This window comes from Budorcas taxicolor, chromosome 15 (genome assembly GCF_023091745.1).
Source record: "Budorcas taxicolor isolate Tak-1 chromosome 15, Takin1.1, whole genome shotgun sequence".
NCBI classification, from domain to species: Eukaryota; Metazoa; Chordata; class Mammalia; order Artiodactyla; family Bovidae; genus Budorcas; species Budorcas taxicolor.
Window position 1 is genome coordinate 50,678,134 of NC_068924.1, and position 18,847 is coordinate 50,696,980.

The following is an 18,847-nucleotide window of genomic DNA, read 5'->3' on the forward strand; positions in this document are numbered from 1 at the left end:
CTGAGTTCCTTCACTGTTCACCTGAAACTGTCACAAAATTGTTAATCAGCTATAAGACGTCTGTACGACGACACAATTTATATTCCACTGTCACCTACCTTCTTTAAAATTTGTATGTGGATGTTGACTAGTCAATTTCTGGATACCCTGGGTGTGTATAAAGTATACACACACACACACACACACACACACACACACACACAAACTCTTTTTCCCTAGGCTCACAGAATTCTATCTTTTCAAATGTAGAATTTGTTTCAGAAGTAAAGAATCAAGATCATGACAGAACATTATTATCCTGTTTCATTATTGCTATAATAGTGTGTTTCATCTATAGGTCATGAGGAAACAAGTTGTGTTCCCTGTCACCTATCTACTTTAAATGCTTTATGAGAGTGTCCATCAATTAAACAGAATGTAACTAGACTTAAGACATATGAAAATGATCTATTGCATATACATTATATACGTTGCAGAACATTAACAGTGTTTAATAATTTTGACATTCTATCTAAAAACACGGCAGAGGAAAGGAAGAAATTTTTTAAAAAACTGGAGTCTTTATATTATATATATGTGACATGGCTCTGTGTGAAACAAGTTTTAAAGAAAATGGGCAAGAATACTGATTAAGTTACCTGTAATCATTCCGATCATCAGCTTTTATTCCAGGCCAATCTCTCTTCAGATACTGACTAGCCAACTTCTGGATACCCTGTTAAAAAATACAAATGTAATATAAATTAAATTATAAAATAAATATTGTGCTATAAAGGAAGCTCTTTTCCTTAAAATATACTACTTAACAAATCCCATCTTTCTATATGTAAATTTAATTCAGAAGTAAAGAACCAATGATAAACGGCAGAACACTATAACTGGTTTCATTATTTTCAAAGTCTTCTTTTGTTCTCATTTTTAGGAAAAAGGTTAAGTATAAAGATGAGAAAATTGAAACTTAATTGAAATGCTTCTCATTTCACCAAACTATGTGACCAGCCATAGAAACAAACTACCCCTGGTATATCACAGGGAACACAGCTGTCCACCTCCAGAGCTCTGATGACTCAGTTTGACATCTCAATTTCCCATCATTCCTCTGCTGCAGCATTTACTGCATTTCTGAATCCAAGGAGCCAAACTCATATACCAGAAAATAGTATAACACATTCAGTTTGGAGCAGACAGATAAATACTGGCTTGAAAAATTAATGCACAAACTCTGGTGCTATTCCATACTAGTAATTTTCAAGACAAGACTTCAAGGTTTTTTTTTTCTTCTTCTTCTTTTTAAATAATACCATAGCACAAATCACTTAAATGGGAAAAATTAGTTTCACAAAGAAATACCCAATTATTGCTATCCATACAAACATGAAGCTAGACAAAACAGCATTTATTCATAACAGGTAGAGTGGGTATCAGAATTTGAATAGAGAAGACGATTTCATTGGCAAGAGAGGTTAAATTACTCACTCTGAGTATAGAACATACTACTTTTGGAAGGAAACATATGTGGTCCCCTAATGTTGTAACAGGGCCCAATGTAAAGGATCAGAAATCGTTAAGTTTGGGGTATTCGTCTCCATACATGCAACTTTAAACGGAACAAATAAAGTGCTGAGATGAAGACCAATCACATTACTTGGCTGCCTGCTTTCAGCACAAATTGCCCACGTAAAATCGATGGTGCACTCTATACATGAGAACTTTCTAGTAAGGTCTGATGCCACACCAATTTGGCTTAATTAAATTCACTGTTGAATGCTTCTGTTTATTATTTTTTTAATGAGTCCAACCAAGAATAATAGAGAAGCTCCTTTGAATCTCAATTCCTTTTGAACTTGGCAGTAGTTCGGTTTCACTGTCTTCAGGTCCTATGTATTCTGAAAACTAACAAACAACTGCATATCCACAACACTCTCACTTACATGTCTTGTACTTTAGAGAATACAATTATTAAAACTTCTCTGAATCTGGACAGAATTTTTTTTCAATTCTGTACCTTTTTCAAAGCGTTATTTGTATGAAATATCTTCCCATCACTCTCATTCCTACTGGCTGAATTCTCACTGTTCCTCCTTTAAGCTGATTTTTAAATTTCCTAACACAAAATATTAAAATGTATATAAAGAAAAATGTAGAAAGTTTCATTGCCTGTTTGGTTTCGTTTCATTAAAAGAGAACAGTTTATCATTCTTTCTGCATTTGTTAGCTTGAATTCTTTTTTAAAGAACTATCCCCTCATGCACTATTTGGGTATGCTAAGATACAATTCTTATAGGAAAGGCAAGATAAATATTTGACTGTCTAGTTTTGGTCCAAAAGTGAAGGATGAATTTTTAAAGTAACATTATGCACTCACATGTTTTGAATAACAGATGAGTTTCAATCTATTGCAGTCATTATTCTCTCAGTGCTCCAAATGCTACATCAGTGGTCAGTGGGAGTTCCTCCAAGTTGGCGCCCACATTATGACCCCAACATATTTAAATAATTTTGTTTTTACAGTTCCTACTCCAGATCTTCAGTAAGCTAGTTTTCCAAGGAATTCTGATTCCTTTCAGACAGAAACCATATTCAGAGACCACAATTCTGGCTACTTCCTTATCCTTTTGCTCATACTTTGCATCTTCCTCTAAGAGGGCTTTTCTAATCACACTGTATACAAAGTAGCTCACTTTTACTCAGCTGCGGAGTCTCACACTACCCTCAGTTCAGTTCAGTTCAGTTGCTCAGTCATGTCCAACTCTGTGACCCCATGAATCGCAGCAGGCCAGGCCTCCCTATCCATCACCAACTCCAGGAGTTCACTCAAACTCATGTCCATCAAGTCGGTGATGCCATCCAGCCATCTCATCCTCTGTCGTCCCCTTCTCCTCCTGCCCCCAATCCCTCCCAGGATCAGAGTCTTTTCCAACGAGTCAACTCTTTGCATGAGGTGGCCAAAGTATTGGAGTTTCAGCTTTAGCATCAGTCCTTCCAATGAACACACTATCCTACAGTACTCATAATCCTTATACATTGCTCACTGTTACTATGTGGTTTCAATATGTTTTGTCTATTTGCTGACTATAAGCTCTTTCAGCTATCAATCTTGTCATTTTTTTTAATCACTCTGTCTCCAAGCTATATGTAGCAGAGCCTAGTATTCAGTTGATACCAATAATGTTCCCTGACTGCATAAATAAATGCCACCTACATAATTTCATTCCTACTGTATAATACTCAAACTCCTTTTGTGTTTTTGCCATTTGGAGTTAGAAACATTTAGACCGAAATTTCTCTGGGTCCTTAATTTTCATACACTCAAAGAGAAAAAACATATACCAGATTTCTAACATTATGACCAGATGGTTTTAATATGATAAATAAGCTCATTAATAAAATTACAGTCAAATTTGACCATCTTCATTATCAAAAGGGAACACACATGTGGATACCCAAGCAATGAAAAAAGAACATATTTTATGAAGATTCAAGTAAATTAAGATTCCTGAATGGAAAGAAATCATAATGTGTAGACAGAGTAAGAAGCATTCAACATAAAATGGGAAGCAACAGATGGGTTACTGCCTTAAAAGTAGCAGTAAGTGATACAAGTACCCAGGAGGAAAAAATTACCTGATATTTTCCTAACAAATTAATTTAAATAATATTACAGTGACTTTTTCAGTTTAATCACTGCTAAAGTGGCTGTAGAACACTCCATACAGAACATAGCCTCAGATTATGAGGACTAAGAGGGCAGAATGGCAGCACTCTAAAGATATATAAAATGAACTCATTAACAAACATCTCAACATTCTTATTTCTCGTAATTCCATTAGGCCCTGTTACAATACAGAAAAATTTTTGGACACTTAGAATACACAAATTCTACTTTAAGTCTCAAAACTAGTTAAGTTTGAATTAGAATCCCTAGTTATCATTCTAAATCTTCACCCTCAAAATCATTTTGAAGCAGATTTTATATAATTCTTTAAAAAGTTTTTGAAATTATTTCAACTTATCTTTTTTGTGCATTATGAGTTACAAAAGCAATTTCTAGAGCTCTAAACTACAATGTTGAACTGTATTAAACTGAATGGAGCCCTTCAGAGATGAGATGAGGGATTCATGAAATAGACAAACAGCGAGAGCTTTAGATGAAAGACTTTATTCAAGTTAGTTCACAGAAACAGGAATCATGACTCCTGTGTGTTCCATGCAGCTGTTCAAGATCTAATCTGCATGGACGCCCAAGAAATACTCCATGGCCCTGATAGGAAAGGTCATAAATAACATTGCATGCTTCTGAAAGCATTATATACTTAACTGGTCTACCTTTTACATCATGCCTAAGGCTATATCTTATGTATAAAAGGTTTCTTTGTACAGAAAATAAAATCTACTATGAATAAATGGCTAAGGAAAATAAACCTGTGGCTGGCAATTTTTTTTTAAGTGTTTTTTTTTTTTTAAATCTCTTCCCTAGCCCACAGTATTATTATCTAAAACTGGTGCATTAGACATACAATATTTATTTATATTTACATTAGTATCATTAAAATATAATGCTGATTTGATTTCTAATATAGTTTACTCTGGAGCAGTGGTTTCCACAAAAATGTACTATCAATATACTCTTTGGAACACCCGATAACATCCCATTTCAACTTTTAAAAAGCTATCAGTGTCTGATGTAAGACTTGCTTTGTTTCACCTCTCAATAACACTTGTTATATTGCTCTAACAAGTGAAGCAACACAAAGAAAGTCACTGTTCAATAGACACTGGGAAATGGACTGATGGCTTAACCTTTTGTCCATTTACCACAAGAAGCTGAGCAGAAGTGTGCTCTGTGGCTCTCACACAGGTTATTCTGTATCCAATTTTGTCATGAAATTCCCAATACTGTGTAAATGATTGTTAAAAATTAAAGTCCACGGAATAAGTTGGATACTTCTCAAACTGATGTATATTATACAATGCTTTTACTATTCTAAAATTATTTTAATAGTAATAGAGAACTTAACATCCTCTCCTTAAGGGAAGTTTTGAAATATTTTTCATTGTTTTGTACAGCATATAAAAGTTAAGGTAAAAAAACCCATTATTTTAAATTACATAATAAATTGCCTTTGCATACTTTTCTATTCATTCCATGATAAAATGAGGTATTAATCTCATGGTACATATTAAACATGTATTTACATATTTTAAGACTCTTCCTTTTATCAAAAATAAAGATTAATTGTGTTTAAATGTAATTATATAAGAAAAAATGTAATTATGTAAGTTCTAATGACATATTAGGGGGCAGCAGAGGATGCGATGGTTAGATAGCATCACCAACTCAATGGACATGAATCTGAGTAAACTACAGTAGATAGTGAGGGACAGGAAAGCCTGCCGTGCTGCAGTCCATGGAGTTGCAAAGAGTCAGACACGACTCAGCAACTGAACAATAACAACATATTAAATGACCTATTTGATTTTAGAACCAAACAGAATAAAAAAGAGAAAGAGTTTAACACTCACCAATGATGAAAAAAAAAAACTCTCAAAAACTAGCAACAGAAGGAAACTTCCTTAACCTAATAAAAGGTATATACAAAAAGCCTACAGTTAACAAACTTCTAGTAGAAAATGAATGCTTTCCCTTTAAGATTGAGAATAAGGCAAAGATGTGCTCTCTCACCAGTCCTTTACAACACTGTATATGTAGTCCCTAGTGGCTCAACCAGTAAAGAAACTGCCTGCAATGCAGGAGACCCAAGTCCAATCTCTGGGTTGGGAAGATCTCCTGGAGAAGGGAATGGCAACCCACTCCAGTATTCTTGCCTGAAGAATCCCATGGACAGAGGAGCCTGGCAGGCTCCATGAGGTCACAAAGAGTCAGACACGACTGAGTGACTAATACTTTCAGTTTCATGTACAGTCCCACCTAGTACAAAAAGGCAAAAAAAGGAAGTTAAAAGAGATACAGATGGACAGGAAAAAATAAAACTACCTTTATTTAAAGATGACATGATTGTCTATGTAGAAAACCACAAATAATCTACAAAAAAATTCTCCTGGAACTAATAATTAAGTTTAGCAGGTGGCAAGATACAAGGACAACATGTAAAACTCAATTGTTCTCCTGTGCACCTGTAATGAACAAGTAGTATTTGAAACTTACAAAAAAAAAAATAGGATAGCATTGTGGGCAAAATGAAACTCAGGAATAAATCTAACAAAATACATGTAAGAACTATAGAGGGAAAAGTCCAAAACACTGATGAAAAAAAATCAGAAAATCCCATGTTAATAGATTAGAAGAGTTCACATTATTAAGATGTCATTTATTCTGAATTTCACTTATTCATTCACGGCAATCCAAATAAAATTTCCAGAAAGCTAAATATCAAAAGACTGATTTTAAAATGTACATGGAAAGGTAAAGGTACCAGAAATAGCCAAACAATTCTGAAAAATATGAACAAAGTCAGAGGACTCACATTATGAGTTCAAAGCTAATTACAACACTACACTATAATGTTACAGTGTGGTATTGGCAAAAGAAAGGACATACAGATCAATGGATAGAAAAGAGCCCAGAAATAGATCCATACAAATATAGTAAACTGATTTTTCACAAAGAACAAATGCAATCAGATGAAGAAAGGATAGTCTATATGAGTAAATGGTTGGAACTAGTGGATAATCAAATGCCAAAAAATGAACATAAACACATATTTCATAACTTACACAAAAATTAACTCAACATAGTTCATAAACGTAAATGTAAAGCACATGTACAAAACATGTAGGGGAACACAAATCTCTTTTACCTCTGGCAAAGAGTTTTTGCAGGTAACATCAAAAGTAACACATGAAGGAAAAAATTAAAAATTGGACTTTATCATAATTAAACTTTCCTTTGGGAAAGAAACTAGGAAAAATACATGCAAATCACATATCTGATAAAGGATTGCATCCAAAAGATATACAGAGCCCTTAAAACTCAACAGTAAGGAAAAAACCAACCCAGAAAGATTTGAACACACACTTCATTAAGATGATGTAATGATAGTAAATAAGCATATGAAAAATACTGAACATCACTTGTCACTATGAAAATGCAGATTATAACAATGAGGTACCACTACATACCTATTAGAATAGCTCAAATCTAAAAAAATAGTACAATGTTAAACGTTAATGAGAATGCAGAGCCATAGGACATGCCTCTACTGGCGGAAATGTAAAATGGTACAACCACTCTGGAAAACAATTTGGAAACTTCCTATAAAATTAAACACTTCCCATATGACTCAGCAATAGCACTCCTAGGTAGTCCACAAAACTGATGAGAAAATTTATGCTTACACAAATCCCTGCACATGAATGTTTCAAGCGGCTTTATTCATGAAAGTGGAAGTAGCCAAGACATCCCTCAATAGATGAACAAACTATGGTACATCATTACAACAGAGTACCATGCAGTAATAAAAACTAATTAAAAAATAAAAACTAATTAAAACATTTGTACAACTTGAATAAGCCTTTTTTCTTCTTAAAATTAATTTATTTTTTTATTGAAAGATGATTGCTTTACAGAGTTTTGTTGTTTTCTGTCTGACCTCAACATTCATGTTGAAATTTTTTCTTCTAGAAAATTTTTGGCCATGCTGCATAGCAGGCAGGATCTTAGTTCTCCAGCCAGGGATTGAATCTGTATCCCCCACAGTGGAAGTGTAGAGTCTTGACCACTAGACTGCCAGGGAAGTCCTGGATAAATCCTAAATGCATTTTGCCAAGTGGAAAAAAACAAATAAAAAAGCTATCTATACACCTTGTGAAATAAAATACGTGTTGGTGTTTGTCCCTAGTTCCTGGCACAGAGCTCATAAAACTCTTGTGGATAGAGGTGTTAGAAGAATTTTGTTCTAACATTTAGCCTTTGAGCCCCAGTTCATGACACAGAGTTCCTAAGTCTCACTGATTTTCCTGGGTGATAGCAATGTCTTTTATTCTATCAGGTGACTTGAGGTGGGCTCTTGGATGAGGGCTGGTCACCAGAAAGACCAAGTCATATTTCTGGAATTTCCAGCCCCATTTCTTAATCTCTAGAGAGGAGAAAGGGGCAGGTTGGAGTTAATAATTGATCATACTCACATGATGAAGCCTCCATAAACATCCCAATAGTATGGGGTTGAGAATTTTCAGGTTGGTGAAAATGCACAGATGGTGGGAGAATGGCATATCCAGGGAAGGCAAGGAAGCCCTACACCCCTTCCCACATACACTTGCCCTATGCAACTCTGGCAGAGATGATGAGAGTTCAAAATGTGGTGGAGACACTGGAGATCAAACCAGACTGATAAAGATATTTAGCAGGGAAAATTGACATGATAATGGTTGGCAATGGTCTGCTTCCCTGGCGGTTCAGGAGTAAAGAATCGGTCTGCCAACGCGAGTTTGATCTGTGGGATGGGAACCTGGAGGAGGAAATGCCATCCACCTCCAGTACTGTGTTGGGAAAATTCCATGGCCAGAGGAGCCTGGCAGGCTTAAGTTCATCTAGGGTTGCAAAGAATTGGACAAGACTGAGCAAATGAGAAAGAAATGCAAAAAAAGCAAAATGGCTGTCTGAGGAGGCCTTACAAATAGCTGTGAAAAGAAGAGAGGCAAAAGGCAAAGGAGAAAAGGAAAGATAACCCCATTTGAATTCAGAGTTCCACAGAACAGCAAGGAGAGATAAGAAAGCCTTCCTCAGTGATCAGTGCAAAGAAATAGAGGAAAACAATAGAATGGGAAAGACTAGAGATCTTTTCAAGAAAATGAGAGATACCAAGGAAACATTTCATGCAAAGATGGGCTCAATAAAGGACAGAAATAGTATGGACCTAACAGAAGCAGAAGATATTAAGAAAAGGTGGCAAGAATACACAGAAGAACTGTACAAAAAAGATCTTCATGACCCAGATAATCACGATACTGTGATCACTCATCTACAGCCAGACATCCTGGAATGTGAAGTCAAGTGTGCCTTAGGAAGCATCATTACGAACAAAACTAGTTTAGGTGATGGAATTCCAGTTGAGCTATTTCGAATCCTAAAAGATGATGCTGTGAAAGTGCTGCACTCAATACGCCAGCAAATTTGGAAAACTCAGCAGTGGCCACAGGACTGGAAAAGGTCAGTTTTCATTCCAATCCCAAAGAAAGGCAATGCCAAAGAATGCTCAAACTACAGCACAATTGCATTCATCTCACACAATAGTAAAGTAATGCTCAAAATTCTCCAAGCAATACGTGAACCGTGAACTCCCTGACGTTCAAGCTGGTTTTAGAAAAGCAGAGGAACCAGAGGTCAAATTGCCAACATCTGCTGGATCATCGAAAAAGTAAGAGAGTTCCAGAAAAACATCTATTTCTGCTTTATATGACTGTGTGGATCACAATAAACTGTGGAAAATTCTGAAAGAGATAGGAATACCATACCACCTGACCTGCCTCTTGAGAAACCTATATACAGGTCAGGAAGCAACAGTTAGAACTGGACATGGAACAACAGATTGGTTCCAAATTGGGAAAGGAGTACGTCAAGGCTGTATATTGTCACCCTGCTTATTTAACTTATATGTAGAGTACATCATGAGAAACACTGGGCTGGAGGAAGCACAAGCTGGAATGAAGATTGCCAGGAGAAATATCAATAACCTCAGATATACAGATAACACCACCCTTATGGCAGAAAGTGAAGAACAGAAAAGCCTCTTGATGAAAGTGAAAGAGGAGAGTGAAAGAGTTGGCTTAAGCTCAACATTTGGAAAACTAAGATCATGGCATCCGGTCCCATAACTTTATGGGAAATAGACGGGGAAACGGTGGAATCAGTGGCTGACTTTATTTTGGCTCCAAAATCACTGCAGACGGTGACTGCAGCCATGAAATGAAAAGATGCTTACCCCTTGGAAGGAAAGTTATGACCAACCTGGAGAGCATATTAAAAAGCAGAGACAGTGAAGTAAGCCAGAAAGAAAAACACCAATACAGTATACTAGCACATATATATGGAATTTAGAAAGATGGCAATGACGACCCTGTATGCAAGACAGCAAAAAAGACACAGATGTGTATAACGGACTTTTGGACTCAGAGGGAGAGGGAGAGGGTGGGATGATTTGGGAGAATGGCATTGTAACATGTATACTATCATGTAAGAATCGAATCCCCAGTCTATGTCTGACGCAGGATACAGCATGCTTGGGGCTGGTGCATGGTGATGACCCAGAGAGATGTTATGGGGAGGGAGGTGGGAGGGGGGTTCATGTTTGGGAACGCATGTACACCCGTGGAGGATTCATGTCAATGTATGGCAAAACCAATACAGTATTGTAAAGTAAAATAAAGTAAAAATAAAAATTAAAAAAAATAAAAAATAAATAAAAAGCAGAGACATTACTTTGCCAACAAAGGTCAGTCTAGTCAAGGCTATGGTTTTTCCAGTAGTCATGTATGGATGTGAGAGTTGGAGTCTAAAGAAAGCTGAGCACAGAAGAATTGATGCTTTTGAACTGTGTTATTGGAGAAGACTCTTGAGAACCCTTTGGACTGCAAGAAGATCCAACCAGTCCATCCTAAAGGAGATCAGTCCTGGGTGTTCATTGGAAGGACTGATGTTGACGCTGGAACTTCAATACTTTGGCCACCTGATGCGAAGAGCTGACTCATTTGAAAAGACCCTGATGCTGGCAAAGATTGAAGGCAGGAGGAGATGGGGATGACAGAGGATGAGATGGTTGGGGTGGCATCACCGACTCAATGGACATGAGTTTGGGTAGACTCCAGGAGTTGGTGATGGACAGGGAGGCCTGGTGTGCTGTGGTTCATGGGGTTGCCAAGAGTTGAACACGACTGAGTGACTGAACTGAACTGAGCAAATGAACACACAAGAGGAAGAGATAAGAAGGAAGGAGACAGCAAAGATGACTCTCTGTATTTTGGCTTTATACAAATGGACAGATGGTGGTACCTTCCCCAGGGATGAATACACAGGCAGGCTACTTAACTGCAGAAAGAGCTGCTGGATTATTATACAAATGATCCTAGATTTAGCAGAAGTATAAGAAAAGAGAAGTCACTATCTCTCCTAAAGTGAGAGATGTCAGGAAAACCTATGTGAACTTAAGTACTCTGGAACTGGATCTGAAAAAGGCAAATACGAATTTGACCACCTGAGAAAGGAAGAGGGTGTTTCAGGTTTTGGCAAAACTTAGGTGAAAAAAACACTGTGATATAAAAAATAATAGGGAAAATGCAGAGAAGCGTCGTTGGGGTAAATTTTTACTTCAAAGCAACCAACTTGTTCTTTGAAGCTTACATTTACACTTTATATAATGAACTCTTCTTTAGTATTTAGGAGATAACTACTCTCAAAGAAGTTTTCCACAAAGTTATTCCTGTACTTTAAGAATGACCCTCCAATGTCTTTCTTTTACATAATTCAGAGTAAAAGCACTATTACTACCACTGTGCTTAAAATGCAATCATAAAAACACATTTACAAAGATGTTTTCTTGAAGAGTTGTGGTCTTAATAATAACTAGGATATATCATTTTAAGTTAATTTACTGTGCTTATAAAGCTCAGTGTTTCCTTTAATATAAACAAGAGGTAGAAAATTATCTGCTTGAATTATGCTTAGCTCTCCAATGAATGTTGCTGTTACAACAATGAAGAAAAAGTATGTGCATAAATTCTGTTGGACTTAAACAGAGAAGACATGTTAAATGTCCAGTTTATACAATGCTATTGCCAATATAACTTGGAAGTTTGTCCAGTAAAAGGTTATCTTCCTTTTAGGAGGCAAAAGGCCAAACCTACCTGATATTAAATACTAAATGTCAGTTATCTGATCATTTTCAAGTTCATGTCAACCATCTCCCTCCAGTTTTGTTGACTCCTATAGAGTTCTTCCACTTATTCCCAAACGATTTATATACAAGTTTTAATCAAGAGAAAATCCTACTGACTAAAAGCACTGACTTAGCTTCTCTCTCTTACTTCAATAGTTTTTACTGCATTTTTCCATTTTTCGGTAGACTGTTTAACCACAAAATGATGGTTATACTTTTATGAATTTTTTTTCTCCCCCCCACATTTTGGGAATTTTTCTTTTCACATTGCTAGAAGCCATTAGTAAGAAAAACAATAGTTTTCACTAAGTGTTACAGTCATCTTCCAATAGAGATTTATATTATTTGCTGTCAACAAATAAATTTAAGGGATTTATTTTATAATATTTAAAACATTACCAATTGGAAGACATAAATGATGACACATTTTTAGAGCAAAATATACTAACTTTGCCTTATTTAGAATGTTAAAGAGTCACTAGACATCATCAAAATTATGTTTTTTTCAATTGTTAAAATTAAAGTTAGATTTCAAGGCTTGGATTAGCTGATACCTATTTGTAAGCTTCTGACTGAAGGGTCTTATTGAGGGGGAAAAACAAGGTAGGTGCTGTTGTTTTTAAATAATAACAAAAGTGTTATATTAGTCAACATAACTGAACTATCCACTTGATCTCAAAGACAGCTATAAAAGCAGTTCCTTCTTCAAGCAAAAACTGGAATGTTTCAAATCAACAAGCAAATAATTTCATGGGCTGGACCCTTTGCTTTTTGTTGGTCAGTCGTTAACTCATGACTGACTCTTTGGACCCCATGGACTGCAGCATGCCAGGCTCCGCTATCCTTCACTAGCTCCCAGAGTTTGCTCAGATTCAGATCCACTGAGTCAGTGATACTATCTAGTCATCTCATCTTCTGCCACCCCCTTATTCTTTTGCCTTCAATCGTTCCTAGCATCACGTTTTTTCCCAATGAGTTGGCTCTTTGCATCAGGTGGCAAAAGTATTGGAGTTTCAGTTTCAGCATAAGTCCTTCCAATGAATATTCAATTCTTCAGGATTGACTGCTTTCATCTCCCTTGCAGTACAAGGGACTCTCAAGAGTCTTTTTCAACACCACAATTCAAAAGCATCAATTCTTTGTTGCTCAGCCTTCTTTATGGTTCAACTCTCATATCTGTACATGACAACTTAAAAAACCATAGCTTTGACTATATGGACTTTGGTCAGCAAAGTGATGTCTCTGCTTTTTAATATGCTGTCTAGGTTGGTTACAGTTTTCCTTCCAACTGAAGGAGGGAAAAGCAAACCACTCCAGTATTTTTGTTGTAAGAACTCCATAAACAGTATGAAAAGCATCCTTAGTTATCTTGAAATAGAGGGGGGAAATCCAGAAGAGACAGACAAAATGTGACTGAATATATAGGGCAATGAAAGCCATTCTTCCTCATTTCTCCTGTTGGATGGAAAACATAATTAACCATTAAAGTTAATAGCTGAGTACTTAATATTCGCACTCAAGTAATATTTAAAGTCAGGCTTCCCTGGTGGCTCAGTGGTGAAGGATCCACCTGCCATTACAAGAGATGCAGTTTCAATCCTTTCCTGGAGAAGGAAATGGCAACCCACTCTAGTATTCTTGTCTGGAGAATCCCATGGACAGAGGAGCCTGGTGGGCTACAGTCCAGTTCAGCTCAATTCAGTCGATCAGTCAGGTCTGACTCTTTGTGATCCCATGGATGGCAGCATGCCAGGCTTTTCTGTCCATCACCAACTCCCAGAGTTTGCCCAAGCTCATGTGCAATCAGGTTGGTGATGCCATCCAACCATCTTGTCCTCTGTCATCCCCTTCTTCTCCTGCCTCCAATCTTTCCCAGCTTCAGGGTCTTTTCAAATGAGTCTGTTCTCCACATCAGGTGGCCAAAGTACTGCAGTTTCAGCTTCAGCATCAGTCCTTCCAATGAATATTCAGGACTGATTTCCTTTAGGATGGACTGCCTGGATCTCCTTGCAGCCCAAGGGACTCTCAAGAGTCTTCTCCAACACCACAGTTCAAAAGCATCAATTCTTCGGTGCTCAGCCTTCTTTATAGTCCAACTTACACACCTATACATGACCACTGGAAAACCATAGCATTGACTAGACGGACCTTTGTTGGCAAAGTAATGTCTCTGCTTTTGAATATGCTGTCTAGGTTGGTCATAACTTTCCTTCCAAGGAGTAAGCGTCTTTTAATTTCATGAATGTATTCACCATCTGCAGTGATTTTGGAGCCCCCAAAATAAAGTCAGTCACTGTTTCCATCGTTTCTCCATTTGCCATGAAGTGATAGGACCAAATGCAATGATCTTCGTTTTCTGAATGTTGAGTTTTAAGCCAACTTTTTCACTCTTCTCTTTCACTTTCATCAAGAGGCTCTTTAGTTCTTCTTCACATTCTGCCATAATGGTGGTGTCATCTGCATATCTGAGGTTATTGATTTTTCTCCCAGCAATCTTGATTCCAGCTTGTGCTTCATCCAGCCCACTGTTTCTCATGATGTACTTTGCATATAAGCAGAATGACAAATACAGCCTTGATGTACTCCTTTCCCAATTTGGAACCACTGTGTTGTTCCATGTCTGGTTCTAACTGTTGCTTCTTGACCTGCATAGAGATTTATCAGAAGGCAGGTAAGGTGGTCTTCCCATCTCTTTAAGAATTTTCCACAGTTTGTTGTAATCCACACAGTCAAAGGCTTTGGCATAGTCAATAAAGCAAAAGTAGATGTTTTTCTGGAACTCTTTTGCTTTTTCTATGATCCAACAGATGTTGGCAATTTGATATCTGGTTCCTCTGCCTTTTCTATAGTCCATGGGGTCACAAAAAGAGCCAGACATGACTCAGTGACTAAACAAACTAGCAAACAAAACAAATATTTAAGGTCACCACCTTACGCAGTAGATGCAACATAAGTTTTTAGAGGCTAAGTAATCTGTATAAGATTAGTTAAGCCTGGGTTCAAAATCAGGTCTTCTTTCAAAGTTTAAAACACTTTCTGAGCACTCAATTATTACTCTCAATCCCTGGCAAACACTGATCTTTTTACCATCTCTAGTTTTGCCTTTTCCAGAATGTCATATATTTGGAATAATATAGCATTGCAGCCATTTCAGATCAGCTTCTTCCACTTTACAAGATGCATTTAAGTGTCTGCTGTGTCTCTTAGTGGCTAGACAGCTCAGTTCTTTTTATCACTAACTACTATGCATTGTCAAGATGCACCCCAAGTTGTTCACACTTTCACCTACTAAAGGACATCTTATCTGCTACTAAATTTTGGTAATAAACAAAGCTACTATAAATACTCATACAGTATAGGTTTTCTGTGTGAACTTAAGTTCTGAACATATCTAAGCAAACATCAAAATGTGCAATTGCCTGATTTTGTGATAAGACTGTGCTCAGCTTCCAAAAGTGGATGCACCATTTTCCATTTACTCTAGCAATGGGAAACCATTGCTCCACATCCTAGACAGCATTTGGTATTGTCAGTATTTTGGATTTCAGCCGAACAAGTACGCAGTGGTATCTTACTGGCAATTCCTTAATGACTATGATGTTAAGCATCTTTCATATGTTTATCTACCACCTGTATATCTTTTCTGTTGAAGTATCAGGTCAGGTATTTGACCTATTTTTTAACTGGGTCATCTATTTATTATTGAATTTTAAGATGTATTTGTATACTTTTGATTTAAGTCCTTTATCAGATGCATGTTTTGCAGATACTTTCTTCCAGTCTTATCTTTTCATTTTCTTAACAGTCTCTTTCTCAGAGAAGACATTTTTAATTTAACATCTGTATTTTCAACATTGAGTTTGATTAACTAAGGTAAAGGAATCTTTAGACTTAGGGAAACAGATTAGTGAAAAAGGAAAAAACTAAGGCTCCAAGGTTAGTTCTGACAACAGACTAAGTATGAAAATATGTACAGGTGGTATTTCACTCTAAAGTAGTGATATGATTATGATTATGATTACATATAATCTAACTTTTGTGAATAATAATCATAGAACTCCGAACTGAACTAAACTCTGCATAAGATGAGAAAGTTTTATGCAAATCATTTCATAATTTGGCTGTTTTGAAAGTTTCAGTCACCATCATTTTTTCTTAAAATACAGGTAATCTGTAGATCTCATTTCTACAAAAATAACTTCTCATTCCTAATGCTTCTAACAATACCAATAAGAGAATAATTTTCACAAATTCAGAAATCTTTGTTAGAAAGCAACATGTTATCTTCTGTTGTTTTTGAATGATCCTTTATCAAGAGAAAATTTTATTATACAGCTATGTACAAGTGCTATGAAGTAACAGAGTAAAAGCCACTAGACAGATTTGAGAGACGGGAAAAGCAGAGTCAGGGAATGTTTCACAGAAAAAGTGATATTTGAGTTGGGCCTTAAAGAAAGAAGTATAAAGGACTTCCCAGTGACCAGGGAGAGGGGAAATGATGTGCATACACAAATGTGTCAAGCATAATAATGGGAAGGAACTGGGGAGTCAGATAACACTGGATTTAAATCTTGGTCCATTACTCTCTAGTAGTACAATGCTAAACAAGTCCTACTCCTTTCTTATCTGTAAAATGGAGGTAAATTCATGACTTACAGGGCGTGTAAAGTTTAAGCAAAGCTATTTTAATAAGCATTCAATAAGTCTTAAATATCCCATTGAAATTTAAAGGAGGGAGTAATCATCAGATCTTTATTTCTAGATCAACAATGCTGATGTGGAAGCTTCACTATAAAGAGAAAGGTGGGTGATCCAATCACGAAGTTACTATGTGCTCTAAGCAGTGCAAGGAGAAAAGAAAAGAGATGCTCCAAAGCAAAACTGCAGCCTGGGAACTAACACATGTTGTAGGGGGGAAAGACTGAAATCAAGTGAAATTGTTACGTAGTTAGAATAGGAAAAAGGAGTCCAGAATGGTGGCAGCTAAAAGACAAAGAAGGGAAAAGCCCGTAAAAATGGAACAAAGGAAGGTCTGAGGACTGGAGTGAGGACCTCAGGTAAAACAAACAGCCCTCTTGGCTAGCCCAATCTACATAGGGCAGGCCCAAGAGATGGAGAAAAAACATAAAAAGAGGAGGCAAAATTGGGCCAGGGGCTTCTCTTCTCTTCATGTCTTTTGGGTTGGCCTGCCCTCATGCCTCAAGGATATATTCTCCTTTGCTTTTGAAATAAAACTAGACTCTTAACACTCACCCAACCAAGGAAATTATATGCGGCTGTAACACTGGTCCGTCCGAGGGCTGTAACACTGGTCCATCCGGCGCTTCAAATTTTTGTTGTGATGAGACAGAACTGAGGAAATTACATGCTCTCCCGACATCTATGGTGCCGTGACTCAGATTTAACCCAGCTGAAGCAAACTTGGCTTGGCCCCCACAAGATGGAGGCCAAGCACAGCAGAAGCTCGGCGAAAGCTTCCACAGTGGAAGAGGAACGCAAAAAAAAACCAGCACAGGGGAAGTGACAAGAAGCCCAGTGTGCTGGAAACCAGATAGCAAAAACAAACGCAACAGAAAGCTCAGGCAGCTCAGTCTCAGATTCCAGAAGACCTCCGGTTAAGGTAGGAGATCCTCGCTCCTAAGGCTGGAAGGACATATGTATGGCTAACAAAGTCTTACTTCCTTTACAATCTCTCTTGATTGGAAACGATTCTTTTACAATCTCTCTTAATTGTAAATGGTTCCTTTACAATCTCTCTTGATTGTGAACGACTCGTTTACAATTGTTTCTTGTTTCCTTGAACCCCCCGTGAACAGGTGAGCGGCAGTGGGTGCAACTGAGGGACTCTGGCAGGGGCTACTCCTCAGTGTGTCCCAAAAGCTCTACTATTTCCTTGGGCCCCAGTAGCTGTTGCCCAAGTGGGTGGGGGTTCATCTGTCCTTAATCTTCTTTGTGCCAAAGATCAGGCCAATGCAAACTGTGAGCATGGGTCAGGTATTTAGCAGATTTTCCAGCAGGTTATGAAGGGTCTTCCTAATATGTTTTTCCCACTGCTTTTTCCTCCTGTCCCTCAGCTCCTCTTTCCATCTATGCCACTGCTTACAAAGTATTGGGCAAGTAATCATCTTTCCATTTCTGAAAGTTGTGCCTGAAACCATTTACCTAAGACTGGGACTCAACCCCAGGTGGCAGGGACCCTGTGCTGTATGCTTAGTCACTCAGTCATATCCAGCTGGGACCTGAGCCTGGCCAAAACCCCCGGTGCCTGGTTTTAGGACCTAATGAAGCTCAGGCTCTGATGTCTCACTGCAAAAATTCAGTGAGAGACACAGGGATAAGTAAGAGGTGGATTTGTTAGGATTCAGAGAAAAACACACTCCACAGGGTGTGGGCCATCGCAGAGGGTGAGGGCGCTGGCCATGGAATCTGGTGTGGTTAGTTATATGAGCTAGGTGATTTCATATGGTGATGAGTGGGGGGAACCACCCACTCTTGTCTTTTGACAGTGCCTTGGAACTGTCCTGGCACCTCTGTATCATTTAGCTTGCAGACTGGGGCTCAAGGTTTAGTTGAATTTAACTTGTCATCCTGGACCCATTTGATTTTAATTGGTTTATGTTATGCCCTTGGGCTATGTCATTCTTTCAAAAGTTGTGCCCTGACTCCTTCCCTCCTGTTTCATGCTCTTTTCCTGAGTCCCATCTGGGACCACAATGTTGCCTCTACAATCTTCTGGAGGGACAACCAGAAAACAGCTGGCCCTTGGGAGAGAAAAACTGTACAATATCCAAGCCCTCTAGATAGTCAGGCCTTCATCTTCCATGTTTCCTACAACATGTGAAACAACAGCATCTCTCAATGGACCCGCCAGGGTGGGTGACGGACACACAATGCCTGCTAGAAGTCCATCTGTTGGTGGCATCCCTTCAAGGGCGACTGGGCTTCCAGAGATAATG

The 18,847-nt window shown here is 37.7% G+C and overlaps 1 protein-coding gene across 1 annotated transcript in view; it reads right to left on the minus strand.

Annotated features, from left to right (window-relative positions):
- The window catches only part of FCHSD2 (FCH and double SH3 domains 2), a 240,911-nt gene that overhangs the window by 150,933 nt on the left and 71,131 nt on the right, over nucleotides 1-18,847 (minus strand). Inside the window, exon 4 of the mRNA XM_052652842.1 lies at nucleotides 639-715. Coding sequence (XP_052508802.1) covers nucleotides 639-715 — 77 coding nt within the window. The remainder of the gene's footprint in view (nucleotides 1-638; nucleotides 716-18,847) is intronic.